Raw genomic sequence first — 26,513 nt, forward strand, 5'->3', positions numbered from 1 at the left:
AACCATTAGCCAGACGCATCAAGAAAAAAAAGGAGAAGACTCAAATCAATAGAATTAGAAATGAAAAAGGAGAAGTAACAACTAACACCGCAGAAATACAAAGGATCATGAGAGATTACTACAAGCAACTATATGCCAATAAAATGGACAACCTGGAAGAAATGGACAAATTCTTAGAAAGGCACAACCTTCGGAGACTGAACCAGGAAGAAATAGAAAATATAAACGGACCAATCACAAGCACTGAAATTAAGACTATGATTAAAAATCTTCCAACAAACCAAAGCCCAGGACCAGATGGCTTCACAGGAGAATTCTATCAAACATTTAGAGAAGAGCTAACACCCATCCTTCTCAAAATCTTCCAAAATATAGCAGAGGGAGGAACACCACCAAACTCATTCAACGAGGCCACCATCACCCTGATACCAAAACCAGACAAAGATGTCACAAAGAAAGAAAACTACAGGCCAATATCACTGATGAACATAGATGCAAAAATCCTCAACAAAATACCAGCAAACAGAATACCACAGCACATTAAAAGGATCATACACCATGATCAAGTAGGGTTTATCCCAGGGATGCAAGGATTCTTCAATATACGCAAACCAATCAATGTGATAAACCATATTAACAAATTGAAGGAGAAAAACTATATGATCATCTCAATAGATGCAGAAAAACTTTTGACAAAATTCAACACACATTTATGATAAAAACCCTCTAGAAAGTAGGCATAGAGGGAACTTACCTCAACATAATAAAGACCACATATGACAAACACACAGCCAACATCAATCTCAATGGTGAAAAACTGAAACCATTTCATCTAAGATCAGGAACAAGACAAGGTTGTCCACTCTCACCACTATTATTCAACATAGTTTTGGAAGTTTTAGCCACAGCAATCAGAGAAGAAAAAGAAATAGAAGGAATCCAAATCAGAAAAGAAGAAGTAAAACTGTCACTGTTTGCAGATGACATGATACTATACATAGAGAATCCTAAAGATGCTACCAGAAAACTACTAGAGCTAATCAATGAATTTGGTAAAGTAGCAGGATACAAAATTAACGCACAGAAATCTCTTGCATTCCTATACACCAATGATGAAAAATCTGAAAGAGAAATTAAGGAAACACTCCCATTTACCATTGCAACAAAAAGAATAAAATACCTAGGAATAAACCTACTTAAGGAGACAAAAGACCTGTATGCAGAAAACTATAAGACACTGATGAAAGAAAGTAAAGATGATAAAAACAGATGGAGAGATATACCATGTTCTTGGATTGGAAGAATCAACATTGTGAAAATGACTATACTTCGCAAGCAATCTACAGATTCAATGTAATCCCTATCAAACTACAATGGCATTTTTCACAGAACTAGAGCAAAAAATTGCACAATTTGTATGGAATGGCCGAAGCAATCTTGAGAAAGAAAAACAGAGCTGGAGGAATCAGTCTCCCTGACCAGACCATACCACAAAGCTACAGTAATCAAGACAGTACAGTACTGGCACAAAAACAGAAATATAGATCAATGGAACAGGATAGAAAGCCCAGAGATAAACCCATGCACCTATGGTCACCTTATCTTTGATAAAGGAGGCAAGAATATACAATGCAGAAAAGACAGCCCCTTCAGTAAGTGGTGCTGGGAAAACTGGACAGCTACATGTAAAAGAATGAAATTAGAACACTCCCTAACACACTACACAAATATAAACTCAAAATGGATTAAAGACCTAAATGTAAGGTCAGACACTATAAAACTCTTAGACGAAAACATAGGCAGAACACTCTATGACATAAATCACAGCAAGATCCTTTTTGACCCACCTCCTAGAGAAATGGAAATAAAAACAAAAATAAACAAATAGGACCTAATGAAACTTAAAAGCTTTTGCACAGCAAAGAAAACCATAAACAAGACAAAAAGACAACCCTCAGAATGGGAGAAAATATGTGCCAACGAAGCAACTGACAAAGGATTAATCTCCAAAATATACAAGCAGCTCATGTAGCTCAATATCAAAAAAACAAACAACCCAAACAAAAAATGGGCAGGAGACCTAAATAGACATTTCTCCAAAGAAGATATAAAGATTGCCAACAAACAAATGAAAGGATGCTCAACATCACTAATCACTAGAGAAATGCAAATCAAAACTACAATGAGATATCACCTCACACCAGTCAGAATGGCCATCATCAAAAAATCCACAAACAAGAAATGCTGGAGAGGGTGTGGAGAAAAGAGAATCCTCTTGCACTGTTGGTGGGGATGTAAATTGATACAGCCACTATGGAGAACAGTATGGAGGTTCCTTAAAAAACTAAAAATAGAACTACCAAATGACCCAGCAATCCCACTACTGGGCATACACCCTGAGAAAACCATAATTCAAATAGAGTCCTGTACCACAATGTTCATTGAAGCACTATTTACAATAGCTAGGACATGGAAGCAACCTAAATGCCCATTGATAGATGAATGGATAAAGAAGATGTGGCACATGTATACAATGGAGTATTACTCAGCCATAAAAAGAAACAAAATTGAGTTATTTGTAGTGAGGTGGATGGATCTAGAGTCTGTCATACAGAGCAAAGTAAGTCAGAAAGAGAAACCAAATACCGTATGTTAACACATATATATGGAATCTAAAAAAAAAAAAAAAAAAGGTTCTGAAGAACCTAGGGGCAGGACAGGAATAAAGACGCAGATGTGGAGAATGGACTTGAGGACACAGGGAGGGGGAAGGGTAAGCTGGGACAAAGTGAGAGAGTGGCATGGACTTATATATACTACCAAATGTAAAATAGCTAGCTAGTGGGAAGCAGCCGCATAGCACAGGGAGATCAGCTCGGTGCTTTGTGACCACCTAGAGTGGTGGGATAGGGAGGGTGGGAGGAGATGCAAGAGGGAGGAGATATGGGGATATATGTATATGTATAGCTGATTCATTTTGTTATAAAGCAGAAACTAACACACAATTGTAAAGCAATTATACTCCAATAAAGATGTTTAAAAGTAAATAAATAAACAAACAAACAAACACGGGCTGCCTTAGGACATCAGAAATTCCGACTGCCATGGAAAGGGCTGGTTCTCGCTTTTCCTCTGGGTAGTTGGTCTTGTTTAGTTTTATTTTTTAATGGGGAAAGAGGCCTTCATTAAATAATCGGATGTAACCACTCTATCTAGATAAGAAATAAAGAAGGACGCAGGGCCACATTCAGCACTGAAATATCACACTTCACAGAAAGAGAGCTGCTTGCAGAAATGAAGGTCATCTAGAGCAACCGACAGGGCCACACTTTTTTAAAAATGTGTTTAGAAAAGGGGATTTTTACCTGGAAAGTTGTGGTATTTATTTGTTTGTTTTTTAAGTTCAAAAACTTATAAGCTTATGGCTTCTAAATCCTAGATCTACAGTCCTTTAGCCCATGCATCCCCCTTTCTTCTGAATAAACATTGTACAATCTGCTGGATTTCTCTATGACTTTTTCTCATACTTGTGAATCTGTTTGGAAAGAAAAGAAAAAGGAAACGGGAAAAGAGCCTTCTGTTTTTCATAATGTCTAATCTTTTTCCCCCATTGGCATTCACCAGATGTTGCTTTGGATCGGAAGATAAATATTAAAATCTAAGCAAGAACAAAGCAGGCTGTTTACTGGGCAGATTTTTCAGATGTTCTCTTGAACACTTGAAAAGACAGGAGACTCTTTGATATGCAGACTGGCTGGAATCCACAATGGAACAGTCCCTCCAACAAGAGGGTTGGCCCCAGGGCCGTGTCCACACAGCCTGCAGTTCCTGAGAATTCCATTAATCCACTGGCTGTGCGTTCGTGGGGAAGGTCAGGGAGGGAGAGGACTAGGTTACCTGATGAAGAGGCCTGAGAAAGATGGAAAGACGAACTCTGTCCAAAGATCTTGTGCACAGATGCATCGGGAACTCTCTTCACAGGTGTAGAAATAAGGCCATGATTCGGGCAGGCTCTCTGTCCCCACAGCGACAGTCAAATCACACTGCACGTAGCTGCAGCCAGAGGTCTCACAGTTCTCCTCCTCAGGCCTCAGGCCACACAGGAAAGCCAAGGACACTGCATGAAATGGTCAACGTTGGGTTAGGTAATAACCACAGAAAGAACTAAAGGCCTTACTTTGTTACATCAACCAAGCCCATGTGTTTTCCCTTGACCAATAGGAAAATAAACTTATTCATTTACTCTTCTTAAAAGTGTATTATGTATACATAATTCATACAGAAGATACAAATCATGTTTTTGTAAAATATGAATCATCTAGTCAGAAAACTCATGTGAATGTACCATAAATTCAGCCAACATAAGCCAACACCGTCAAGATGCTCTCCAGTCTATGTGCTCCTGGCCAAGTCTACCCACTTCCTCCTCATTCTCAGAAACAAACACTTGCATTTTTTAAATAGTTTTCTCACATGGGTTTGTATCCTAAACAGGAGATTGTTGAATTTTACTTCTTTTTGAACTTTAGAAAATAGACTACATGGCATAATATCCTTAGACCTGCTTTCTTCACTCGATATTATGTTTCCAAGATTTAGCCCTATTATTGCATGTAACTGTTGTTCAAACATTTTCACTGCTGTTCAACACTGCATTCTGTGAAAGTACTACAATATATTTACCTATTCTGTCACCAATGGACTTTTGGGTAATTCCCAGGTTTTGCTAATACAAACATATATGGAATTTTCTCTAGGGTATATGCCTCTAAGAAAATTGTCTACTCATAGGGTAGGTGCAAGTTCAACCTTACAAGACAGTGCCATGTTGTTTCCAAAGTGGTTGTGTCATTTCACGTTCCTACCACCTATATTTATGACTTCCCAGTAACCCACATAATTGTCAGCACTTGGGATTATCAGACTCTTAATTTTGGCCAGTCCAGTGAGTATACAACAGCATCTCATTGTGGCCTTAATTTGAATTTTCATCATTACTTTTTAGGTTGAGCAAGTTTTTATATGTTTAGTAATAACATATTTTCCCTTCTATGAAATTCCCATTTCTGTCATTTGCCTTTTTTTCTGTTGGAATGCTTGTCTTTTCCTTATTGATTTGTGAGTTTTATATTCTGGGTACTAATCCTACAGAGGTTATATGCTTACTAATACCTTCTCCAGATTTGTGGCTAGACTTTTCATTCTCTTTATGGGATCTCTTGATTAACAGAAGTTCTTGATTCTCGTAGAGTTATGACTATTAACATTTCATAAAGAAGAACAGCAATGATTTGAAGCCCTCTGACCCTGAGACCATTTCTTTCCAGGTCATGAGACACAATGTAAAAAGCATCACCAAGCCAGACTGGCAATAACCTTTAACAGAAGGATGAACAAATCTCTACATGAGATGGTTTGGGAGCATCTCTGCCTGAAAACCTTAATAAAATAGAAAAGAAAAATTTTCTCTAGCCTTCTACCTCTGCAGCTAGCTTGTTCATGCAGGTACGTAACACATTTTATCAAGGGCTATGAGCTTGAAGCTAAGAGGCCTGCCTACATCACAGGGCTGCATGCAGCAAGGGATAAGACAAGTACATGAGAGGGTTTGCCATTATTCAATCACACCTAAATAGTATTATTATTGCTGGTATATTCCAAAGCACCCAACACATAGTAGGTTCTGTGACTATGTTCCCAAAGAATTACAGCAATTACAATGTCTGGAAAGTAAGAGTCTTGTATGGATAGAGGAAACATGAGAACTATCCAGTTAGTAAGCCCTGGGGCAAATAAAAACAGGCTTAACACCTATAAAACAATGAACTCATTATGGGTGATTAGGTGGATGCAAATTGACAAGGTGGATTATGAAAAGTGCCCAGCGTTGGGGATCAGAATCCATGGATTTTACTCAAGGTTCTGCCACAAAATAGCTGTGCGACCTTAATCACTTTAGCTTTTCATGCCTCATGGAAAAGTCAAAATTTCCATGAAGAAGTCATGTGGTAAAACTCAAGATATAAATGCAGGAAATCAAAAGATCAAAGATCTTGCTGATTTAAAACAAATACAGAGTATTAGACTGACAAGATGCTTTAGCAACCTATCATATGAAAAAAGAAAATTCTTCTTTTGTTAGAAGTACAATTTGGGGGGAAAGTAAAGATGAATGACCCCAAAAGCAGCAACAGGACTTTTTTAGAGCTCTACATTTCTTAACTTTTATTGAAGTATAGCTGATTTACAATATTATGTTAGTTTCAGGTGTACAGCATAGTGATTGCATATTTTTACAGATTATACTCAAGAAGCTCAGAAGAGAAATACCAAAATGTTTACTTGCTGTAAAGTTTCTGATACAGCAGGTCCCAAGGACTCGCACTGCTAACAAACTCCCAGGTGCTGCTACTGTTGCTGCTCCAGTAATAATATTTTTTTCAGTAATTCTCAACAATAATATCATTGAGAAGCACTGTGTTAGAAGGACTGAAATTATTCAGCTTTCCCAAGGGCTGCCAGCTTATTAAGGTTGAACAAAGTAGAGTGGGGAGCGTTAGTTAAGTAAAAGGATAGATTTCTCTGAGAAAGGCAACTGTGAAACACTTGTATGGGTCGCTGCTGTGAAAGTGTCCGCTAAAAAATCTTTTAAAATATAACAGATTCTTAACTAAATTGGTTCTGTGCAATCCTATCTGAAAGTAGGGGAATTATTTAGTAGTTTTTAATAATTTATGAGACACACCCCTTTGACAATTTGATGTACACTGTAGACCTACTTTCTACAAAAAAAAAAAAAAAATACACAATCATATTCTCAAAATGTCTTATCCAATTTCAGGGATACATAGAATCCCCAACTCCCATCCTGGATCTTAAGTAAGAAACCAGTGGAGTGACAAAGGATTAATCACCAAAATACACAAGCAGCTCATGCAGCTCAATATCAAAAAAACAAACAACCCAATCCAAAAATGGGCAGAAGACCTAAATAGACATTTCTCCAAAGAAGATATACAGATTGCCAACAAACACATGAAAGGATGCTCAACATCACTAATCATTAGAGAAATGCAAATCAAAACTACAATGAGGTATCACCTCATACCAGTCAGAATGGCCATCATTAAAAAATCTACAAACAATAAATGCTGGAGAGGGTACGGAGAAAAGGGAACCGTCTTGCACTGTTGGTGGGAATGTAAATTGATACAGCCACTATGGAGAACAGTATGGAGGTTCCTTAAAAAACTAAAAATAGAACTACCATATGAGCCAGCAATCCCACTACTGGGCATATACCCTGAAAAGAACCATAATTCAAAAAGAGTCATGTACAATGTTCATTGCAGCACTATTTACAATAGGCAGGACATGGAAGCAACCTAAATGCCCATTGATAGATGAATGGATAAAGAAGATGTGGCACATGTATACAATGGAGTATTACTCAGCCATAAAAAGAAACAAAATTGAGTTATTTGTAGTGAGGTGGATGGATCTAGAGTCTGTCATACAGAGTGAAGTAAGTCAGAAAGAGAAAAACAAATACCATATGCTAACACATATATATGGAATCTAAAAAAAAAAAATGGTTCTGACAAACCTAGAGCCAGGACAGGAATAAAGACGCAGACATAGAGAATGGACTTGAGGACACGGGGAGGGGGAAGTATAAGCTGGGACAAAGTGAGAGAGTGACATGGACATATATACACTACCAAATGTAAAACAGATAGCTAGTGGGAAGCAGCTGCATAGCACAGGGAGATCAGCTCGGTGCTTTGTGACCACCTAGAGGGGTGGGATAGGGAGAGTGGGAGGGAAACGCAAGAGGGAGGGGATATGGGGTATGTGTATACATATGGCTGATTCACTTTGTTGTGCAGCAGAAGCTAACACAACGTTGTAGTGCAATTATACTCCAATAACGATGTTAAAAAAAAAAAAAAAAGAAACCAGTGGAGTTGGATTCCACCAGTTCCTCTCCATCTTTATAGACACTGTACTTATAAGTCTTTTAAAAGACTTTTTTTAATTTGAATTTTATTTCATTTATTTTTTTATACAGCAGGTTCTTATTAGTTATCTATTTTATACATATTAGTGTATATATGTCAATCCCAATCTCCAAATTCTTTTTTAATGAAAGAGGAAAATAAATTATCCATTTCCCTAAATGAGCGGCCCTTGCACAATCAATGAGTGTTTGCTGACATCTAGTGACAATGGTAAAAGTTACAGCGCCTCACTCATGTTTTCCTCTTCTAAAAATCAAGGAATTTTGAGAATTCTTTTTCTAAATTTAATCAGATCTTTTAAAATATAATAATTTATTTTATTCCTCTCCCATGGGCTATAAAACTCCCAATAACACAATTTACCTGACCCTGAAACTTTATTGGTTTTTAGTTTGTACTTCTGGTTGAAACTAGATGTCTTGAAATAATAGCAAAGACTTGATTAATTTAAATAGTGTATATGTGAAAGCCCCCCATCCCCTCCAAAAGAACTGTAGCAGTATTTGTTAAATATTAGGACCTAGAAATGGGGAGTCGGTTTTATGTTTCCACCATTTCCCAATTCCCGTATTTATTCTTTCATCAAACATTAATTTTGCATGTCCCCTAAGCCAGGACAGTTCTATGCACAGGAGTTAGAACAGAGAAAGAAACAGACAAATTAACTTCAATTTTCTACCATATCCTAAATTTCCTATTGTGGAATCTTAAGTAGAATAGATTTCTCGTCTGTGATGTTCTGCTCATATACATGATGGTAATAGGACACTCAATTTCTAGTATTTTAAGCAAGGATTCTTTCTCCTCTCCCCTCCTTTCCTCCTCCTCTCCTTCCTCCCAATCCCCACCACCACCACAACTCCTCCTCCTCCTTCTGGTCTAAGACAATCCAATGTAAACTGCCATCACAATAGTATTATCCATGAAGGAATTTTTGTCCAAGCTCAGAAGTGATGCTTTTATCACTGTAAATCTCTCACCAACATTCAAGTTGCAGACACAGAAATTAGGAATATAACTTAAAGCATTTTACAGAAAACATGAGTACAAATGATTTTTAAATGCACAGGTATAAGATCTATGATTATGCAAACCAAATAACCACCTGGCTTAGCTGCCCCTGTAGTGATAATAGTAATTTCATCCCTGAGACTTTTTCTTCTGAAGCTCAGTGGGTAATAAGCATGTGTTGTGAGCCCCATCATAGAAATATCAAAACTTTGCACCTTTCATTCTAAACCCTCCACCCCACACAGACATGGCTTCCCGTGCCACAATTTACGTGATGGCTACAAAGCTTAAAGCAGTGAGAGATCGTGGTGTTTTACTGAGTAAGGGCTCAGGTAATTATCTGGACTTTACAGAATAAAAGGATAATGTTAATGTTGGCCTTTTTTTCCTATAATAAGATTCAAGACCTGAGCACACTAATATGCAAGAGCTCTCCAGCAGAATGGTCTAATCCCTTCACTAGGACCTCCAGAAGGCAGACATTTTCAGCAGCCCCACCTCAGAACAAGACAAGATTGTTTTCTCCACGATGCCTAGGCTGTCACTGAAACTAGTATTCACCACTCAGAACTACTTTCTCCAACTTCATATGACGGCCGTCAAGAACATAGGTGATAAATGTTTTGTTGTCATTAATATGACAAAAGCTATTATGACTCATCTTAACAGGTGGTCCCCAATTCTAACTACCATCTTAGATGGGGATCCGCGAATTTTTTTTCCCCAGGAACACATAGAAAAATTTACAGTCAATACAGCATTAATTGTCCAAAAAATGGAGTTAACCAAAGTATGTCCTTTTCATATACACTGTTTAAAAAACGAATATGGCATTTTTCCTGACCATCCAGGGGCAGAACCAAGCAGCTGAAGGCAGACACTGTCGCGTTAGCCAGGACCTGGCAGGGAGCACCACACACGGCAGCTGAGATGTTCTCGGGAGAAAATCCTGCTCCAAACACATGCACAAGCCTTCCACCCAGGCAGCCTTTAAAGACAAAATGACGAGTTCACCATCACAGAGGCAAATCTTTCTTGACTCAGAATTCAAACCCATTCTTTCCTGCTCCCCTTCGTTCTTTCTATGCCCTCCTGAGTCCACACACTGGCCTTAGATTCCCTGTTTTCTCAGTTTCTTCTCACTAAGCTCTGGCCTCCAAAGTGTGGAGCCCTTATTCTGTCAAACCCCAATAATTCAACAACCTATAAAACGTGTAAAAATTCTTATGTAGAAAAATAATGTGTATTTATAGTTCTTAAACTTTTTATACAGAAGAGTATAAAGTGAAAGAAAAACTTCCCCTAACTACTTATCTCACTCCGCAGAAGTAGCCATGTATAGAATTTCTTGTGAATTCTTCTTGAATTTTCTAAGCATATAGGTTTTTTTATACAAAGGGATCATTCTATACATAATATTCTACAACTTTTTTTAAAAATTAGAAGTGTAGCATAAACATTTTTCCCAGTCTATATACACAGATCTAGCTCAGCATTTTAATAGCCACTTAGAATTCCATCATATGATTATGCCATAATTTATTGAGCAGTCTTCCTATTGATTGATAGTTCCATAATTTCTCCTCTTTTGCTGCAATTAAGGATGGTGCAATGAACTATATACACTTATATGAGTAAAACTGGTGCAACTTCTTAGAAGTGGAATTGCTAGGTCAAAGGAAAAGTAAATTTTTAATTTTGACGAATACTGCCAAATTTCTTTCCAAAATAATGTTGCCCCAGTTTATACTCCTACCTGCTGTGTAGGAAGAGTACCTGTCTGATGGGTAAAATCATGTCAGTTCTTAACAGACAGCATGTTTTGCTTCAGTCTGAAAATCAATAAAGGAAAATGTCAGCTGAAGTCTCAGCTGTGCAGAGATCTGTAGTCCACACTGAGATAGAGGTCTAGTTTCTCCTGCCTTCAAGGTCAAATCTAGGTGGTACTTACACAGCTACCTGACAAACTTTTTGCTTGGGTGCATTCTTACCCCTCCTCTCTCAACATAAAAGTCATGGATTCTGAGAGAGTTGAAAGGGGAAGAAGGGAGCATCCAGCCCCAGACCCTTTATCAAATAAGAAAGCTGAGGCTTAAAAAAGTTACCCAGCTAAGATAGTGACAGACTCAGGACCAAACCCCAATCCCCATAGCATCCCGCCCAGCTGAGGCCAGACATATTTGTTCCAAGAAATGGCTTGGTTCATACTTGATCAGTCTAAGATCCTGCTCCCATAATTACTTCTAAACTTTCTGCATCACAATCGCATTTGAGCTCTCTCAAGTGTAGTAAGACATCAAGGGGACAGAAACCCAAACCATCATTGGAAGAAAAGCCAAGGCAAATACCAATACATCTAAAAGGAGAAAAAGTTCAACCAATGCAATCGTACTGTGCAATTGGCTTATTATTGGTGGAGTATGAATTTGTCTGTGAAATAGCACAAAATGATAAAAATTAATCATATTTAATAAGTTTAAAACAATTCAAATTGGCAGATAGGTTTAAAAATAAATGAAGGCATTTATGCTCTACTTAAATGATCAAATTATGAGCTCTTACAAATGGTATTACTTAATTTAAAGCACAAATTAAAGCGGGTTAATGTATCAAATTAAAATACAATCAAACACTTAGAGAATATGCACAATCTCCTCGACAAAAAACAAAGCCTCATAAATGGAGCATGACAACGTTTTAGGAGGAAGCTGGGACCGTAAGAGGAAAACCGGCTTCTCTCTCCTGTCATTGAGACTGATGTTGATTTCCTACCTCACAGAGTAGGGACAGGAGCTACTGATCCACTTATATAAAGAAAGCTCTTCTGCCTCATCTGCCTGACTTACCGAAGTTCTCGGTCACTGCTGTAACGGTCACTCTGGACGTGAACACCAGGATAGATGAGGCCCACCCTCTCAGGCGGTCATTACCTCTGACTTGGTACTCCCCGGCAGGAAGGGATGGGACCACACATTGGAGAAGGGTACGGTTGCCAGAGACACCCACACAGGGGAACATCCCGATAAAAATGTCAACGTTCGCAGCTCCTGAGATCCCGGCCACCAAAAACGTTAAGACGTCATCAGTCTGAGAAACTGAGAGCAATTTGGGGGTGAAGGCATCGCTGTAACCAATGACGCCCACCTGGTAAGAAAGTCCATCTACCTCTATGTCCAGGGCAACGGAGCCATTCCCTGCAGGAACAGAGCACTGGATGAGCTCAGAGCTGAGGTTCACAGTCAGGCAGGCCTGCTGGCCAACGTAGACTAATGTGGAGTTCCGTCCCCTCAGGGCTGCACCCTCCAAGGTCAAGAGGCTTCCACCATGGAGGCTGAAATTCTTGGGGAAATAATGAAACACTTGAGGCAAAATGTGGAAGTGTCTGTAAACGTAACCAGAGCAAGCATACCCATATCTTGTATGAAAAACCGATAGGTAGTGGGGTCCTGGGGCCAAGTCACTGATCCAGCATGCCACGTGGCTTGTATTAAAGAAAGTCACAGTGCAAGGAAGGCGATCATCCACAAACACCATTGGTTCATCAGCCGCAGTACCTAACCTCTGACCCCTAATCAGCACTGTGGTCAGAGACCCACTGATGGTCGTGGTCCAGGCGTCCACGACAGGAGTTGTCTCTTCACACAAGAAAAGAGTGCAATTCCCCTGACAGGCGCTGGGCAGCCCATTAACCAGGACAGTGACATTCAGGGTGAAGGAAGTGCCAGGCAAGGGGTTACCCGCCGGGGTAATCCGACAGAGGACCATCTGGTCCCCCAAACTCAAAATCACACAAGTGAAAGGACCTGAAATGTCAACCTGAACTGACCTCCTGCTGGAGTTGAGAGCCGAGCCCCTCACCGTGAGTACTGTCCCTCCACAAGTGGACCCAAGTGTTGGGGAAATGGCTGTTATCTGAGGCAACACCACAAATTGCTGGGGCACCGCGGACATGTCAGCAAACCCCATCTGCCTCTGACGTACTTGGAGAGGATAGATGCCCGCCTCCAAACTGTGAAGAGGAAAAGTGCACCCAGACAGGCTTGTGTTGCTACTGGGAGACTGGGTCTCAACATTACAGCTCAAGTTCCCCAGAAGGACCTCTGAGTTGGAGAGATTCTGCCCTTCCACGTAGAGCCTCAGGCTGTGATTTCTGATTTCTCCTCGCGTGGCTGTGACCACCGGGGTTGCTGCCATTTCATATGTGAAGGTGAAGCCCTTCCCCAGCAGGCTTGGCAAAGGTTGGTGGGGGAAGGGCTGGCTGCCAGCCCAGACTTCCACAGGGGCTGGGGCACCAGGCGGCAGGGGGGCTGGCGGGGTCTCACACCAGATGTTCATCTCCGTTGAGTTCACAATGTCACAGGACCGATTGCCCACGAGCACCCAAACCAAAGCTGGGTCCCTGCTGAACCCTCTTCCTGAGATGCTGAGGATGGTTCCACCTAAAGCACAAATATATAGAACAAAACTGAAAAGCTGATATTTCAGAACTAGGAACTCACAGCCCCTGTGTGAGCGCCAGCAAGACTAAGTAAAAGGTGGGGTAAGTGTTAGTGAAAGTATTTCACCTCACCCATCAGTGTTGATGTGTGATCATTTTGGCAGGACTCAGATGGGCTAAATTTCACATGATAGTAAAACAATATAAATTGTCCTATAAGAGGAATGTTTATAATATTTAAGACAAAATTTCCAAGTATGTTTATAGATCCTAGAAACCACCACCTCCATCAACTTGGACACTAATGAAAAATCAAATTTCTTGAAGTGCTCTTGTCATCTGCTATATTATCTAACATGTCAGTCTATATGATTCTACAAATTATTAAGTAGAAAGAGGATATGAATATTTCATATACATATGTATACAACATATACATAATGAAAAATCAAATTCTTTAGTCTTCTTGTCATCTGCTGCATTATCTGCCTTAATATTCCATATTATTCTCTATGTTATTATGTAGTATATATGTATATTGTTCTATATATATTAAACTTACTAATGAAAAATCTAATTTGTTGAAGTCTTCTACTTCTATATTATTCTATGTAATATTCCAGTATTCCATATATTATGTAGTCATGTGTGTGTGTGTGTATATGACATATCAAGAACCACCGAAACATTGAAACATGCTTGTAATTTTGCTGCTGTATTCATAGACATTGTCTCACTTTCTAGTTGAGGCACAATCAAATCCTATCTTCAGGACAGGGATGGGGGCAATGTACCCCTTATCATTACCAAATCAGTGGTATAGCCAAGCAGCTTTAAAAAGGATTATACTATGTTCAAGAAGGATAATGTACCTACTATATAGCACAGGGAACTCTACTCAATACTCTGCAATGGCCTATATGGGAAAAGAATCTAAAAAATAGTGGATATATGTATGTGTATAACTGATTCACTTTGATATACACCTGAAACTAACACAACATTGTAAATCAACTATATCCAATAAAAATTTTTTTAAAAAGGATAGTAATGTGTTATTTTATCCACTATCACAATGATTATCACAGGCAAATATATAGCTTTCAGTTTTTTCTGAAAATGAGCAGTTTTCTAGATTTCTCTATTTGTCCTGTCCTGACATCTCCCATATTGGCATTTGTGTTTCTGACTCTGTCTCGTCCTTCAGTTACATCCCTAGAGCAAGCAAAGACATCAAAGACTCATCCCTCTTGTCCTTGCATATGCAGTATCAAAAAGGCTAACTCAGGAAGCTCTTCTCTTGTTTTCTACTGTTGTTTTTTTAATCAAAATATAGTTTATCTACAATATTGTGTTCATTTCTGATGTACAGCAAAGTGGTTCGGTGATATGTACTCGAGATGTGCCACTTTTTAGATGTTTCAGCCTCCTTCCATTAGGAAAAAAGAAAACCAGGCACATCTCCTTTTCGTAAAAATTCTTTAATTTCCTGAACTCACTGGGCTAAGGGATCCTGAGTTTTCACACCTTCCAAAGTACATCACTCAGTTCCCAGGGCAGAGGAAAGCACCCCTCCCTGCAGCCCCTTCTCTGGTCTCACCAGGAACAAACTCTGAATATCCAGGGAGTAGACTTGCTGAATAAATAATACCAGTCAGGTCAAAGCCACTCACCCAGAAGGGACCCACAGCAAGGCTGGATGCTGAAGACTTCTGTGATGTACTGGATGTGAAGATCCACACTATAGAAAATGGGGAGGTGGTCATGAAATAACTGAGAGTCAGAAAAAAAGAGAAAATAAGGCACGAGACAGCCGAGATGTATGTATTGGGGGGAGAAGAAGAAAGAAAGGGGGCTGTGATGGAGAGCGCAGGTGAGGGGCACTGTCCACCAGAGAAGGAAGGAAACGTGAAGAAGAGAAGCTATGTGGGATATTTTCCTGCTCCAATACCAAGTGGGCACATCAGCCTCATAGAGTTTAGCTACTTTCTGGAATGAAGCAAGGGAACTTCTGGAGAAATACTGGGCAGAGGGACTTCAGGGTAAAGAGGACTGAGCATGGCTTGTGCAGTAATTGAAGCCATTTATTCAAAGCCCAAGACACCGTTATTATTAAAGGTCTTAGTGAAATCACAGTCTCTTATTAAGCACAGACTCTTCCTCTTCACATAGAGATGCCCATCCCATCCCATCCCGACCCAACTGAGAGACATGACATCTTAGTTCCAGAAAGTTCTCCTTTCCCCAGCTAGTAAGCCAAAAACTGGTCTTGAGAGTGAACTGTCCTGTAGGGTCTCCAAGATTTGTTCAGATTTTAGGGTTCTCATATGTTTATCCCTTAACTTCAGAAGAAGAAGAAAAACTAAAGACCTAACTCAAAACTAGAATTCCTCAACTGAATCGCTAGACCATCAACAGACTTAAAATGAATGGCAAGGGTCCACCTCACCCTTGTGCGTGAATGTGGACCCCATTGATGGAGACTGAGATTCCGTGGAGCCCAGCAGGCAGCGGGGGCAGCACCACCTCCAGGCCCTGAGCTGCCTGCGCTCGGACCCAAGCTCTGGTGTCCCCAATGTGGACTTGGGCATCCAAATCCGTGTGGTTCATTGGCAGTGCCATTCCAATGGAAAGGGTCTCACCTCCTGTGTTGGAAAGAATCCATTAGCTCCTGTGAAGTGGATTTGTGGTCTCAACCGTTTATTCAATTCTAAGATTATCTTTCGAGATTAAACACGTGGTTAGCCCTGTGCATAATACTCTGATTAAGAGTTTTAATGCTGGGAATTCCCTGGCAGTCCAGTGGTTAGGACTTGGTGCTTTCACTGCTGGAACCAGGTTTGATCGTTGGTCAGGGAACTAAGATTCTGCAAACCATGCACCGTGGCCAAAACAAATAAAAATAATTTGAAAAAGCTTTTAATGCCAACCTAATTTTTATCATGAAACTTACAACTCTTTTAATAGAGCTACAGCCTATAACTTCAAGGGCATAGAAAGAAAAATTGTCAGGACAATTGTACACAAGAGGCATTAATTCATCTCCATGCAAAGGCAAATCAAGTAGTTATGATGGTCTTCATAACCAGAAAATAACACCCCATGTCCTTTTTTTAGCCTCTACTTTTCTGAAGGTAAAAGTCTAAAGCTCTGTCTTGATTATGCACCGAGCCCCGTAGCAATGCTATATATGAGCGCAGTCATTCGCAGTTACAGAGCCCTTTCACCCACATTATCCCATTTGACCCTCACACTGTCCTGATAACATATGCAGGGCAGTTAGCAGGACTGGCATTTTGATTTTGAGGAAACTAAGGCTCAGTAGCCCAGGTCTCAGAGCTGATTAATGGAAATGTGAGGGCCTGAGCCCAGTCTTGTATCTCAATACCTTTTTAGTTTATTAGCAACTCTGCTAAAATGCCATGTATACTACGGACACTTCATTTTATGTCACATATTTATTGAGTATCAAGAGGAACAGATATGGCTATCAGATGTTAAATGAAGTTTTGCAGAGTATGTAAAGCAGATAGGCTCTAAAAGGTTATAGAAAATCTGCTTATTGAGGCTATATTTAAAACAATTAGGCTATATTTAAAACAATTATAGAAAATCTGCTTATTGAGGCTATATTTAAAACAATTAGGTGCGTAAGAATTTGAATTTAGCATTGGCGGACTTTTCAGCTAATGCATCCCAGACTGCTGTGAGGAAGGAAACCACATGGGGCCAATGTAGAGAGGCCATCTTTGGCCCATTTATACAACACCCAGTATCTGGCAGAATGATGGTGCTCACATCAATAAAGCATTTATTGAGTGCTTACTCTGTGTTAGTTCCTGGGCTAGGTACTTTTACCTATTGATACTTTATCTCCATTTTTCCCAATAACCTTGAAAGACTTATTCCTACCTAACAGTTGGAGAAACTAAAGATAAAGGAAGTTAAGTATTGTGCCCAAGGAGTGATTGAGTTGGAATTCATTCAGATCGGGCGCTGATGGCAAAAACCACACTAATGGTCCCTCACATCAAACCCTTCCTCCTCCTTCCCTGCCCCTCTTCTTTTTTTCTTTGATTTCATCTTGGCTCTATTGTCATCATCAGCATCAGCATCTCCTGGATGGAGATATGTAGCCCTCCAACTTTCAAAAGAAACTTTCCCAATAGGGCACCACTCACTGTGGGTTTTATAACAAGTTCTTCTTTATTCTGCCTGTAGAAAGATCTCATTGCAAGTGTAAATCCTGGAAATAATGCATCATGTTGTATATATCAATAACATGAACTCCTTGGGCTCTTGGTCAATTGTCAAGCTAATCTGAGATGCCTTTGAGGCACTGATGCAATGTATTTATTCTTTTCATTATAGGTGGGAAATTTTATTAAAAGCCAAAATCACTGAAATCTGAATAGAACACGGAGCTCCCTCCTCCCTTTTCTACTTAGTTGGGAAGAATCTATACCACTAAGGAATTTTACACACTTTGGTCGCCTCAGGCAGCAAATTCTTCTTCTGCACTATCTGAGCTGAATAATATTGAGAAGCTAAAGGACACCTCCCTTTATGTACTCTTGAGCAATGGAAAATGAAAATAGTACCAGAAAAATTGAGTCCAGGCTGTTTCTTTAGGAAATTTGATGGTCTTGTATAATAAACCCTTAGACATGTCTGCCATAAACTCTGTCAACTGGCATCCAATTAACCAGAACACAGTGCTACCTGCTACTTTTCCAAATCTATATGTTATGACATGATAATAAATTGTCAAAATTCCATCCTGTCATATCATCTGAATCATCAAAGAAAGATTAAATCATTTCATGTAGGGATGCTAAAGAATCCACTCTTTATATATATGTCTCTCAAGGAACAAGTTAATCAGAATATACTATTTTCTAATCATATCAAATAACTGCTATAAAAGGACCTGCTGCCCCAAACGCTATTTTACAATAAACTGTAAGTGGCTGCATGCTTGGAATCTGCAACCAGACTGCCTGAGTTCAAATCCCCACTCTGGTACTTACTACCAGGTTGTTACTACCAGGTAACATCTTAGACAAGTAACTTATTCTCTCTGTTCCTTAGTTTCCTAATCTGTAAACTGAGGCTAATAATTCTATAAATTAATGACAAAGATTAATGTCTACTATATGTCTGTGCTATTATTATTGGCACATAGTAGGTACACAATACATATTTACTGAATTTTTAACTTCAAATTCCCATGTCATTTTCAGGATAGAAATGGTCCCAATTTTACAGAGAGAAAAACAGATAATAAGGAGATTTATTCAATGATGGCTAAGAGGAGAAAATCAGTCTCCAGGTTTTCAGAAAAATAACTTCCATCCAAAATATAATACTATCTTCAATAAAGTTAATAGGCCATTGTTTGCCTTTTTATACAATCAGTGCTCTAAGCTGAAAAGATCCTGCAGGATCAGGTATTTTACCTGCTATGTTGCTTCTGTTTCTGCTGAGAGACACGATTACTGGATTTAAAGAGGAGACGTAAGTAAATGCCATGGGAAGAACCACAGAATGGTCCCCTCTGATCACAGTCACATTCACTGTAGGTCCATCTTCCCCCTGAAAAATTAATTTTTAAAATCAAAACTCTGGGAACTCCCCTGGTGGTCCAGTGGTAAAGAATCCACCTTCCAATGCAGGGGACACGGGCTCGATCCCTGGTCGGGGAACTAAGATCCCACATGCCACGGCACAACTAAGCCCTCGTGCCACAACTAGTGAGCTCTCGCACCTCAACGAGAGAGCCCATGTGCTGCAAACTACAGAGCCCACTCGCCCTGGAGCCCTTGCGCCACAACTAAAGAGAGAAAACCCACAGGCCACAACTAGAGAGAAGCCCGGGTGCCGCAACAAAGAGACCACACGCCATAACAAAAGATCCCACATGCCTCAATGAAGATCCCGTGTGCCACGACTAAGACCCGACACAGCCAAAAAATAAGGAAAATAAATAAATAAATATTTTTTAAAAAATAAAATAAAAACTCTGTAAATAAGACTGAGTTAGCAAAGTCCATACAGAATTAGTTTAAAGGGTTAATTTCAAGAAAATTGTTTTTAAAGAACATATTTGCTACTTTGAAGACTCTCTCTGTGTCTCTCTCTGTCTCTGTCTCTCTCACATGCACACACATAGAGTGACAAGTGCTTAGAATAGGCAGGTGCAGCATCCAACAGATTAAAGAGTAAAGAAGAATGATTTGCAATTAACACACCAATTGGTTCTGCAAAAAAAACGCAATTTCAAATAAACATCTATATCTAGCTAAACTATCCATCAAGTGTGAGAGTACTTTGAGACATTTAAGTACTCAGAAAAATTCCCTCCCACATTTTCTTTCTTGGGATATTTCTTAAGGCTATTACCTTATAAAATAAGCAATACCAAAAAAAGAGAAAAAAAACTCCAAGAAACAGTGAAGCTACTCAGGAGAGCAGTCAAGGGAAATACTAGGATGAAACCTATAGAATAAATCTAGAAAACACCAAGTTAGATTGAAGCAGAAGAAGAGGGAGCTTCAAGAAAAAAGAGCAACTGATATAATGAAATTTTTTTAAAGATAGAGGATTTTTATAATAAGGAAGACATGTAAAAAAAAAACTCTAGGGACTTCCCTGGTGGTGCACTGGTTAAGAATCTGCCTGCCAATGCAGGGAACACGAGTTTGAGCCCTGGTCCAGGAAGATCCCACATGCCGTGGAGCAACTAAGCCCCTACACCACAACTACTGAGCCTGCACTCTAGAGCCCGAGAGCCACAACTACTGAGCCCGTGTGCCACAACTAATAAGGCCCATGCGCCTAGAGCCCGTGCTCTGCAACAAGAGAAGCCACCACAATGAGAAGCCCACACACCACAACGAAGAGTAGCCCCCGCTCACCGCAACTAAAGAAAGCCCACGCACAGCAACGAAGACCCAACGCAGCCAAAAACAAATAAATAAATTTATAAAGTAAAAAAAAAAAAACTCTAAGAAAAAGACAAACTATAAAAAATATATATTGCCTGATTCTGTCAGTATCATTCAAATAGTTTAATAATGTAAATATGGTTTATTGATTTAACCAACAAATGACACTGTAACTATATTCAAAGGAATTTAAAGTGGTTGTTTCAGAAAGGGGGACTGAAGAATGGGGAAGTGGGTACGAGAGAGTATGATTGTCTTACTATATTCTTTTGAACTTTTTGCATGTATTGCTTTGTTCTATTAAAAGTTGGCTTTCCTAATTTTTCCTAATTTCCTAATTTCCTAATTCTCTCTAGTAAAAGAAATTCAAACAGTACAAATTTTACCCATTAAAATGGTAAATGTATGCTAAAGTGCTGATACTCAATGTTGGCCAAGGCACCAGAAATCAGACACCCACACAGTGATGGTGAGAGTATTAATTTAAAAAGAGTTTCAGACAACTGGATATCCATGTCAAAAGCTTTATATCTCTGTGCTGTTATTGTTGGCACATAGTAAGTACACAGTAAATATAGGAAATAGGAAATTTTGGAAATTATCTAAATGTCCAATAATGGGAAATATACAAATTACAACACAAACATATTAGAATTGCATGCAGTTTATATATAAAAGCTAACATTTCATAATATTTGAATAACTGGATGAGATAAAAATATGGGACCAGAGATCAAAGATTACTCCGAACCCTCTCTTCTTCCAGAGATCTTTATTGTTCAGCAGACAGCCTTCTTTGGGGGTCATGGATGTGCTAGGAATCTTGATGGCACTGAAGTGAACTCTGAATAGGAAGTTCAATTTCAGCTGTGAGCATGACTCTCACCCACAGCACCAGGGAAGGGTCTGGACCAAAAACTCTTATGCCATCTATGGGAGAGCACCAGCTGAAGAGGGATGGGAAAGCTAAGGGACTTGTTTCTAAGAAACAAGGGAAGCAGTAGGGACTAACTAGGAAGCTATTTCATAGGAACCAGACATTCTAGAGGATTCCAAGTTCCACCAGTCCCATCCATGCCAGAAAACAAAATTGCTAATGAAAACTAAGTTATTTGTTTACTTGAGAAAGAAGCGAGATTCTAAGATCTATGTCTTGCAAACCAACACTCAGAATGTGCACTAGGTAAATATATTTACTCTGTGGCACTAATACTCATTAAGAGTATGGACTGGGACTGCCTGGTTGTCTTCTTTTAAAAGAAATTAACTGATGCTAATTACAAGCCCCACTGGCGGGGTCAGCTTCCCAATTCATAACAGAAGTGCTTCCATGTAAGCAACATAAGCATGCTCTCATGATGAAAACGTCATGTCAGTTAACTTAGTTCTAAGAAACGATTCACTCAGAACCTTACACTACACGTTAATAATGGTCACTGACTCAGAGAGGAGATGCCAAAAGATTCCACTTACCTTGGGTGGAACTTTGCATTGAATTCTTCGTGAATTGCTTGTGGTGACATTAATGGCACAAAACTGGGATCCAAATAAAACCAGGCTAACGTCTTCCAAACTAGAGCCTCGGATGGTGGCCCAGAGCCCTCCTGTACAAAAGCAGCATTTTCAGATAGGACACACAGCCGTACAGATAGACAACAATCAATTATCCACAAGAGAAATAAATGAAATCAAAATATGAAACTCCTTAGTCAAAACACAAGGCATGTTCAAACTGCAGAAAAAAACTGAAGTTAAAAATATAAACTACTAAATAAGATGGGAGATACTGAAGGGCAGAGAGAAGGAGATACTGAAGACTAAAACATAGAGATAAAACACAGCCATGGAACAGAGAAGTAAAGTATCAACAGATGGTCTGTGGAAACTGCTTCTGCTCTAGATTTTTGAACATTGTCCCTGCCAATTCTATAAAACACACTCTTTTCCCAAGAAACCAGTATAAGAGAGCAAGGATAAGACAGCAGATCGAGCAGGGGGCCCAGAGTCAGGGCTATAGACTGCTCTATCACTTAGAGCAGATCATCTGCATTATTGTCCCTGAGTTCACTGGTCCTCATCTCCCTCATCTTTTTTTTTTTTTTTTGGCCACGCCACTTGGCTTGCAGGATCTTAGTTCCCCAACCAGGGATTGAACCTGGCCCTCAGCAGTGAAAGCTCAGAGTCCTAACCACCGGACCACCAGGGAATTCCCACTCCCTCATCTTTAAATGACAGCCTTAACCCTTCCAGCTTTGTGATTCGATACCACACAGACTATGTTCTGGTCGCCATGATGATACAGAAGTGACTGTCATTGTCACCAAGTGCCACCAGGATTTCTGTACTGACCACTGAGGAGGAGCAACCACAGAAACCCCCATCTCCTCACCACAAACATCAGTAGGAGGAGGAATGGCACCAATCGCACTGATATCACGGCACACAACACCATTTGGAGGAGCAGCCCTTGATCCAGCTGATGCACAGGAAGCCCACTTATTGTTGATGAGCAACGATTCTGGTCTGCCATCTTTCCAGAAAGGGATATAAGAGAGGCAGTGAAGCCACCAAATAGAGACACATATCCCATGCCAGTGGGGAGAGGCCACAGAAGCAAGGTTGTCATTCCCAAATGTGTCAGGGTGAGAAAGGAAACTTATACAACCTGATAAAACTCTTGCAGGAGCATGTGACTAAATGGAATATTACCCTGAAGTTAAATATACAAACATGCCCTTAAGATTCAGGACAAGACTACAATAAACTTCTAAGTTAAAGAATAACATTGAAGAAGAGCCAACATACAATAGCAACATAAAAGATATCTGGAAACAATCTTGACAAGAACAATTCAAGAGTATGAAGAAATGTGAAGAAAGCTTTGAAATGCTGCTGACAAACCTAACAGATGGGTTAAAACTTAAATAAGAAAACTAAAGTAAATGTACGGAAAGAGTGAACATTGTAAGGTGGCATATCTTTTCTTTTTTTAATTTAATTTTATTTATTTTTTATACAGCAGGTTCTTATTAGTTATCTATTTTATACATATTAGTGTATACATGTCAATCCCAATCGCCCAATTCATCACACCACCACCACCACCACCACCACCCCACCTGCCACTTTCCCTCTTGGTGTCCATACGTTTGTTCTCTACATCTGTGTCTCTATTTCTGCCCTGCAAACCGGTTCATCTGTACCATTTTTTTAGGTTCCACATATATGCGTTAATATATGATATTTGTTTTTCTCTTTCTGAATTACTTCACTCTGTATGACACTCTCTAGATCCATCCACGTCTCTATAAATGACCCAATTTCGTTCTTTTTATGACTGAGTAATATTCCATTCTATATATGTACCACAACTTCTTTATCCATTCATCTGTCAATGGGCATTTAGGTTGCTTCCATGACCTGGCTATTGTAAATAGTGCTGCAATTAATACTGGGGTGCATGTGTCTTTCTGAATTATTGCTTTCTCTGGGTATATGCCCAGTAGAGGGGTCGCTGGGTCATACGGTAGTTCTATTTTTAGTTTTTTAAGGAACCTCCATGCTGTTCTCCATAGTGGCTTATCAATTTACATTCCCACCAACAGTGCAAGAGGGTTCCCTTTTCTCCACACCCTCTCCAGCATTTCTTGTCTGTAGATTTTCTGACAATGCCCTTTCTAACTGGTGTGAGGTGATACCTCATTGTAGTTTTGATTTGCATTTCTCTAATAATTAGTGATGTTGAGCAGCTTGTCATGTGCTTCTTGGCCATCTGTATGTCTTCTTTGCAGAAATGTCTATTTAGGTCTTCTGCTCATTTTTTGATTGGGTTGTTTGGTTTTTTTTAATATTGAGCTATATAAGCTGTTTATATATTTTGGAGATTAATCCTTTGTTCATTGATTTGTTTGCAAATATTTTCTCCATTCTGAGGGTTGTCTTTTTGTCTTGTTTGTAGTTTCCTTTGCTTTGCAAAAGCTTTTAAGTTTCATTAGGTCCCATTTGTTTATTTTTGTTTTTATTTCCATTACTCTAGGAGGTGGATCAAAAAAAGATCTTGCTGTGATTTATGTCAAAGAGTGTTCTTCCTATGTTTTCCTCTAAGAGCTTTATAGTGTCCGGTCTTACATTTAGGTCTCTAATCCATTTTGAGTTTATTTTTGTGTATGGTGTTAGGGAGTGTTCTACTTTCATTCTTTTACATGTAGCTGTCCAGTTTTCCCAGAACCACTTATTGAAGAGGCTGTCTTTTCTCCATTGTATATCCTTGCCTCCTTTGTCATAGATTAGTTGACCATAGGTGCGTGGGTTTACCTCTGGGCTTTCTATCCTGTTCCATTGATCTATATTTGTTTTTGTGCCAGTACCATACTGTCTTGATTATTGTAGCTTTGTAGTATAGTCTGAAGTCAAGGAGTCTGATTCCTCCAGCTCCGTTTTTTTCCCTCAAGACTGCTTTGGCTATTTGGGGTCTTTTGTGTCTCCATACAAATTTTAAGATTTTTTTGTTCTAGTTCTGTAAAAAATACCACTGGTAATTTGATAAGGATTGCACTGAATCTGTAGATTGCTTTGGGTAGTACTGTCATTTTCACAATATTGATTCTTCCAATCCAAGAACATGGTATATCTCTCCATCTGTTTGTGTCACCTTTGATTTCTTTCATCAGTGTCTTATAGTTTTCTGCATACAGGTCTTTTGTCTCCCTAGGTAGGTTTATTCCTAGGTATTTTATTCTTTTTGTTGCAATGGTAAATGGGATTGCTTCCTTAATTTCTCTTTCTGATATTTTGTTGTTAGTGTATAAGAATGCAAGAGATTTCTGTGCATTAATTTTGTATCCTGCAACTTTACCAAATTCATTGATTAGCTCTAGTAGTTTTCTGGTGGCATTTTTAGGATTCTCTATGTATAGTATCATGTCATCTGCAAACAGTGACAGTTTTACTTCTTTTCCAATTTGTATTCCTTTTATTTCTTTTTCTTCTCTGATTGCCGTGGCTAGGACTTCCAAAACTATGTTGAATAATAGTCGTAAGAGTGGACATCCTTGTCTTGTTCCTGATCTTAGAGGAAATGCTTTCAGTTTTTCACCATTGAGAATGATGTTTGCTGTGGGTTTGTCATATATGTCCTTTATTACGTTGAGGTAGGTCCCCCTATGCCCACTTTCTGGAGAGTTTTTATCGTAAATGGGTGTTGAATTTTGTCAAAAGCTTTTTCTGCATCTACTGAGATGATCATATGGTTTTTATTCTTCAGTTTGTTAATATGGTGTATCACATTGATTGATTTGCGTATACTGAAGAATCCTTGCATCCCTGGGATAAATCTCACTTGATCATGGTGTATGATCCTTTTAATGTGTTGTTGGATTCTGTTTGCTAGTATTTTGTTGAGGATTTTTGCATCTATACTCATCAGTGATATTGGTCTGTAATTTTCTTTTTTGTAGAATCTTTGTTTAGTTTTGGTATCAGGGTGATGAGTTAGAATGAGTTTGGGAGTGTTCCTTCCTCTGCAATTTTTTGGAAGAGTTTGAGAAGGATGGGTGTTAGCTCTTCTCTAAATGTTTGATAGAATTCACCTGTGAAGCCATCTGGTCCTGGACTTTTGTTTGTTGGAAAGTTTTTAATCACAGTTTCAATTTCATTACTTGTGATTGGTCTGTTCATATTTTCTATTCCTTCCTGGTTCAGTCTTGGAAGGTTGTATCTTTCTAAGAATTTGTCCATTTCTTCCAGGTTGTCTATTTTATTGGCATAGAGTTGCTCGTAGTAGTCTCTTACGATGCTTTGTATTTTTGTGGTGTCCATTGTAACTTCTTTTTCATTTCTAATTTTACTGATTTGAGTCCTCTCCCTCTTTTTCTTGATGAGTCTGGCTAAAGGTTTGTCAATTTTCTTTATCTTCTCAAAGAACCAGCTTTTAGTTTTATTGATCTTTGCTATTGTTTTCTTTGTTTCTATTTCACTTATTTCTGCTCTGATCTTTATGATTTCTTTCCTTCTACTAACTTTGGGTTTTGTTTGTTCTTCTTTTTCTAGTTCCTTTAGGTGTAAGGTTAGACTGTTTGAGATTTTTCTTGTTTCTTG

At 39.1% G+C, this 26,513-nt stretch overlaps 1 protein-coding gene across 19 annotated transcripts in view; it reads right to left on the reverse strand.

Moving 5' to 3' along the window:
- Positions 1-26,513, reverse strand: part of PKHD1 (PKHD1 ciliary IPT domain containing fibrocystin/polyductin) — a 476,353-nt gene that overhangs the window by 393,981 nt on the left and 55,859 nt on the right. For 17 of the 19 annotated variants that reach the window (XM_082346239.1, XM_082346233.1, XM_082346232.1 and 14 more), the window contains 7 exons: positions 21,891-22,021; positions 18,930-19,065; positions 15,920-16,115; positions 15,144-15,211; positions 11,879-13,471; positions 9,877-10,020; positions 3,898-4,117 (listed from right to left, as the gene is read on the reverse strand). In XM_082346239.1, the coding sequence (XP_082202365.1) occupies positions 3,898-4,117; positions 9,877-10,020; positions 11,879-13,471; positions 15,144-15,211; positions 15,920-16,115; positions 18,930-19,065; positions 21,891-22,021 (2,488 nt within the window). The remainder of the gene's footprint in view (positions 1-3,897; positions 4,118-9,876; positions 10,021-11,878; positions 13,472-15,143; positions 15,212-15,919; positions 16,116-18,929; positions 19,066-21,890; positions 22,022-26,513) is intronic. The other 2 variants (XM_082346234.1, XM_082346240.1) reach the window with 2 other exon arrangements.

The sequence above is a fragment of the Balaenoptera borealis genome (genome assembly GCF_965194805.1).
Source record: "Balaenoptera borealis genome assembly, chromosome: 12".
Classification (NCBI taxonomy): Eukaryota; Metazoa; Chordata; class Mammalia; order Artiodactyla; family Balaenopteridae; genus Balaenoptera; species Balaenoptera borealis.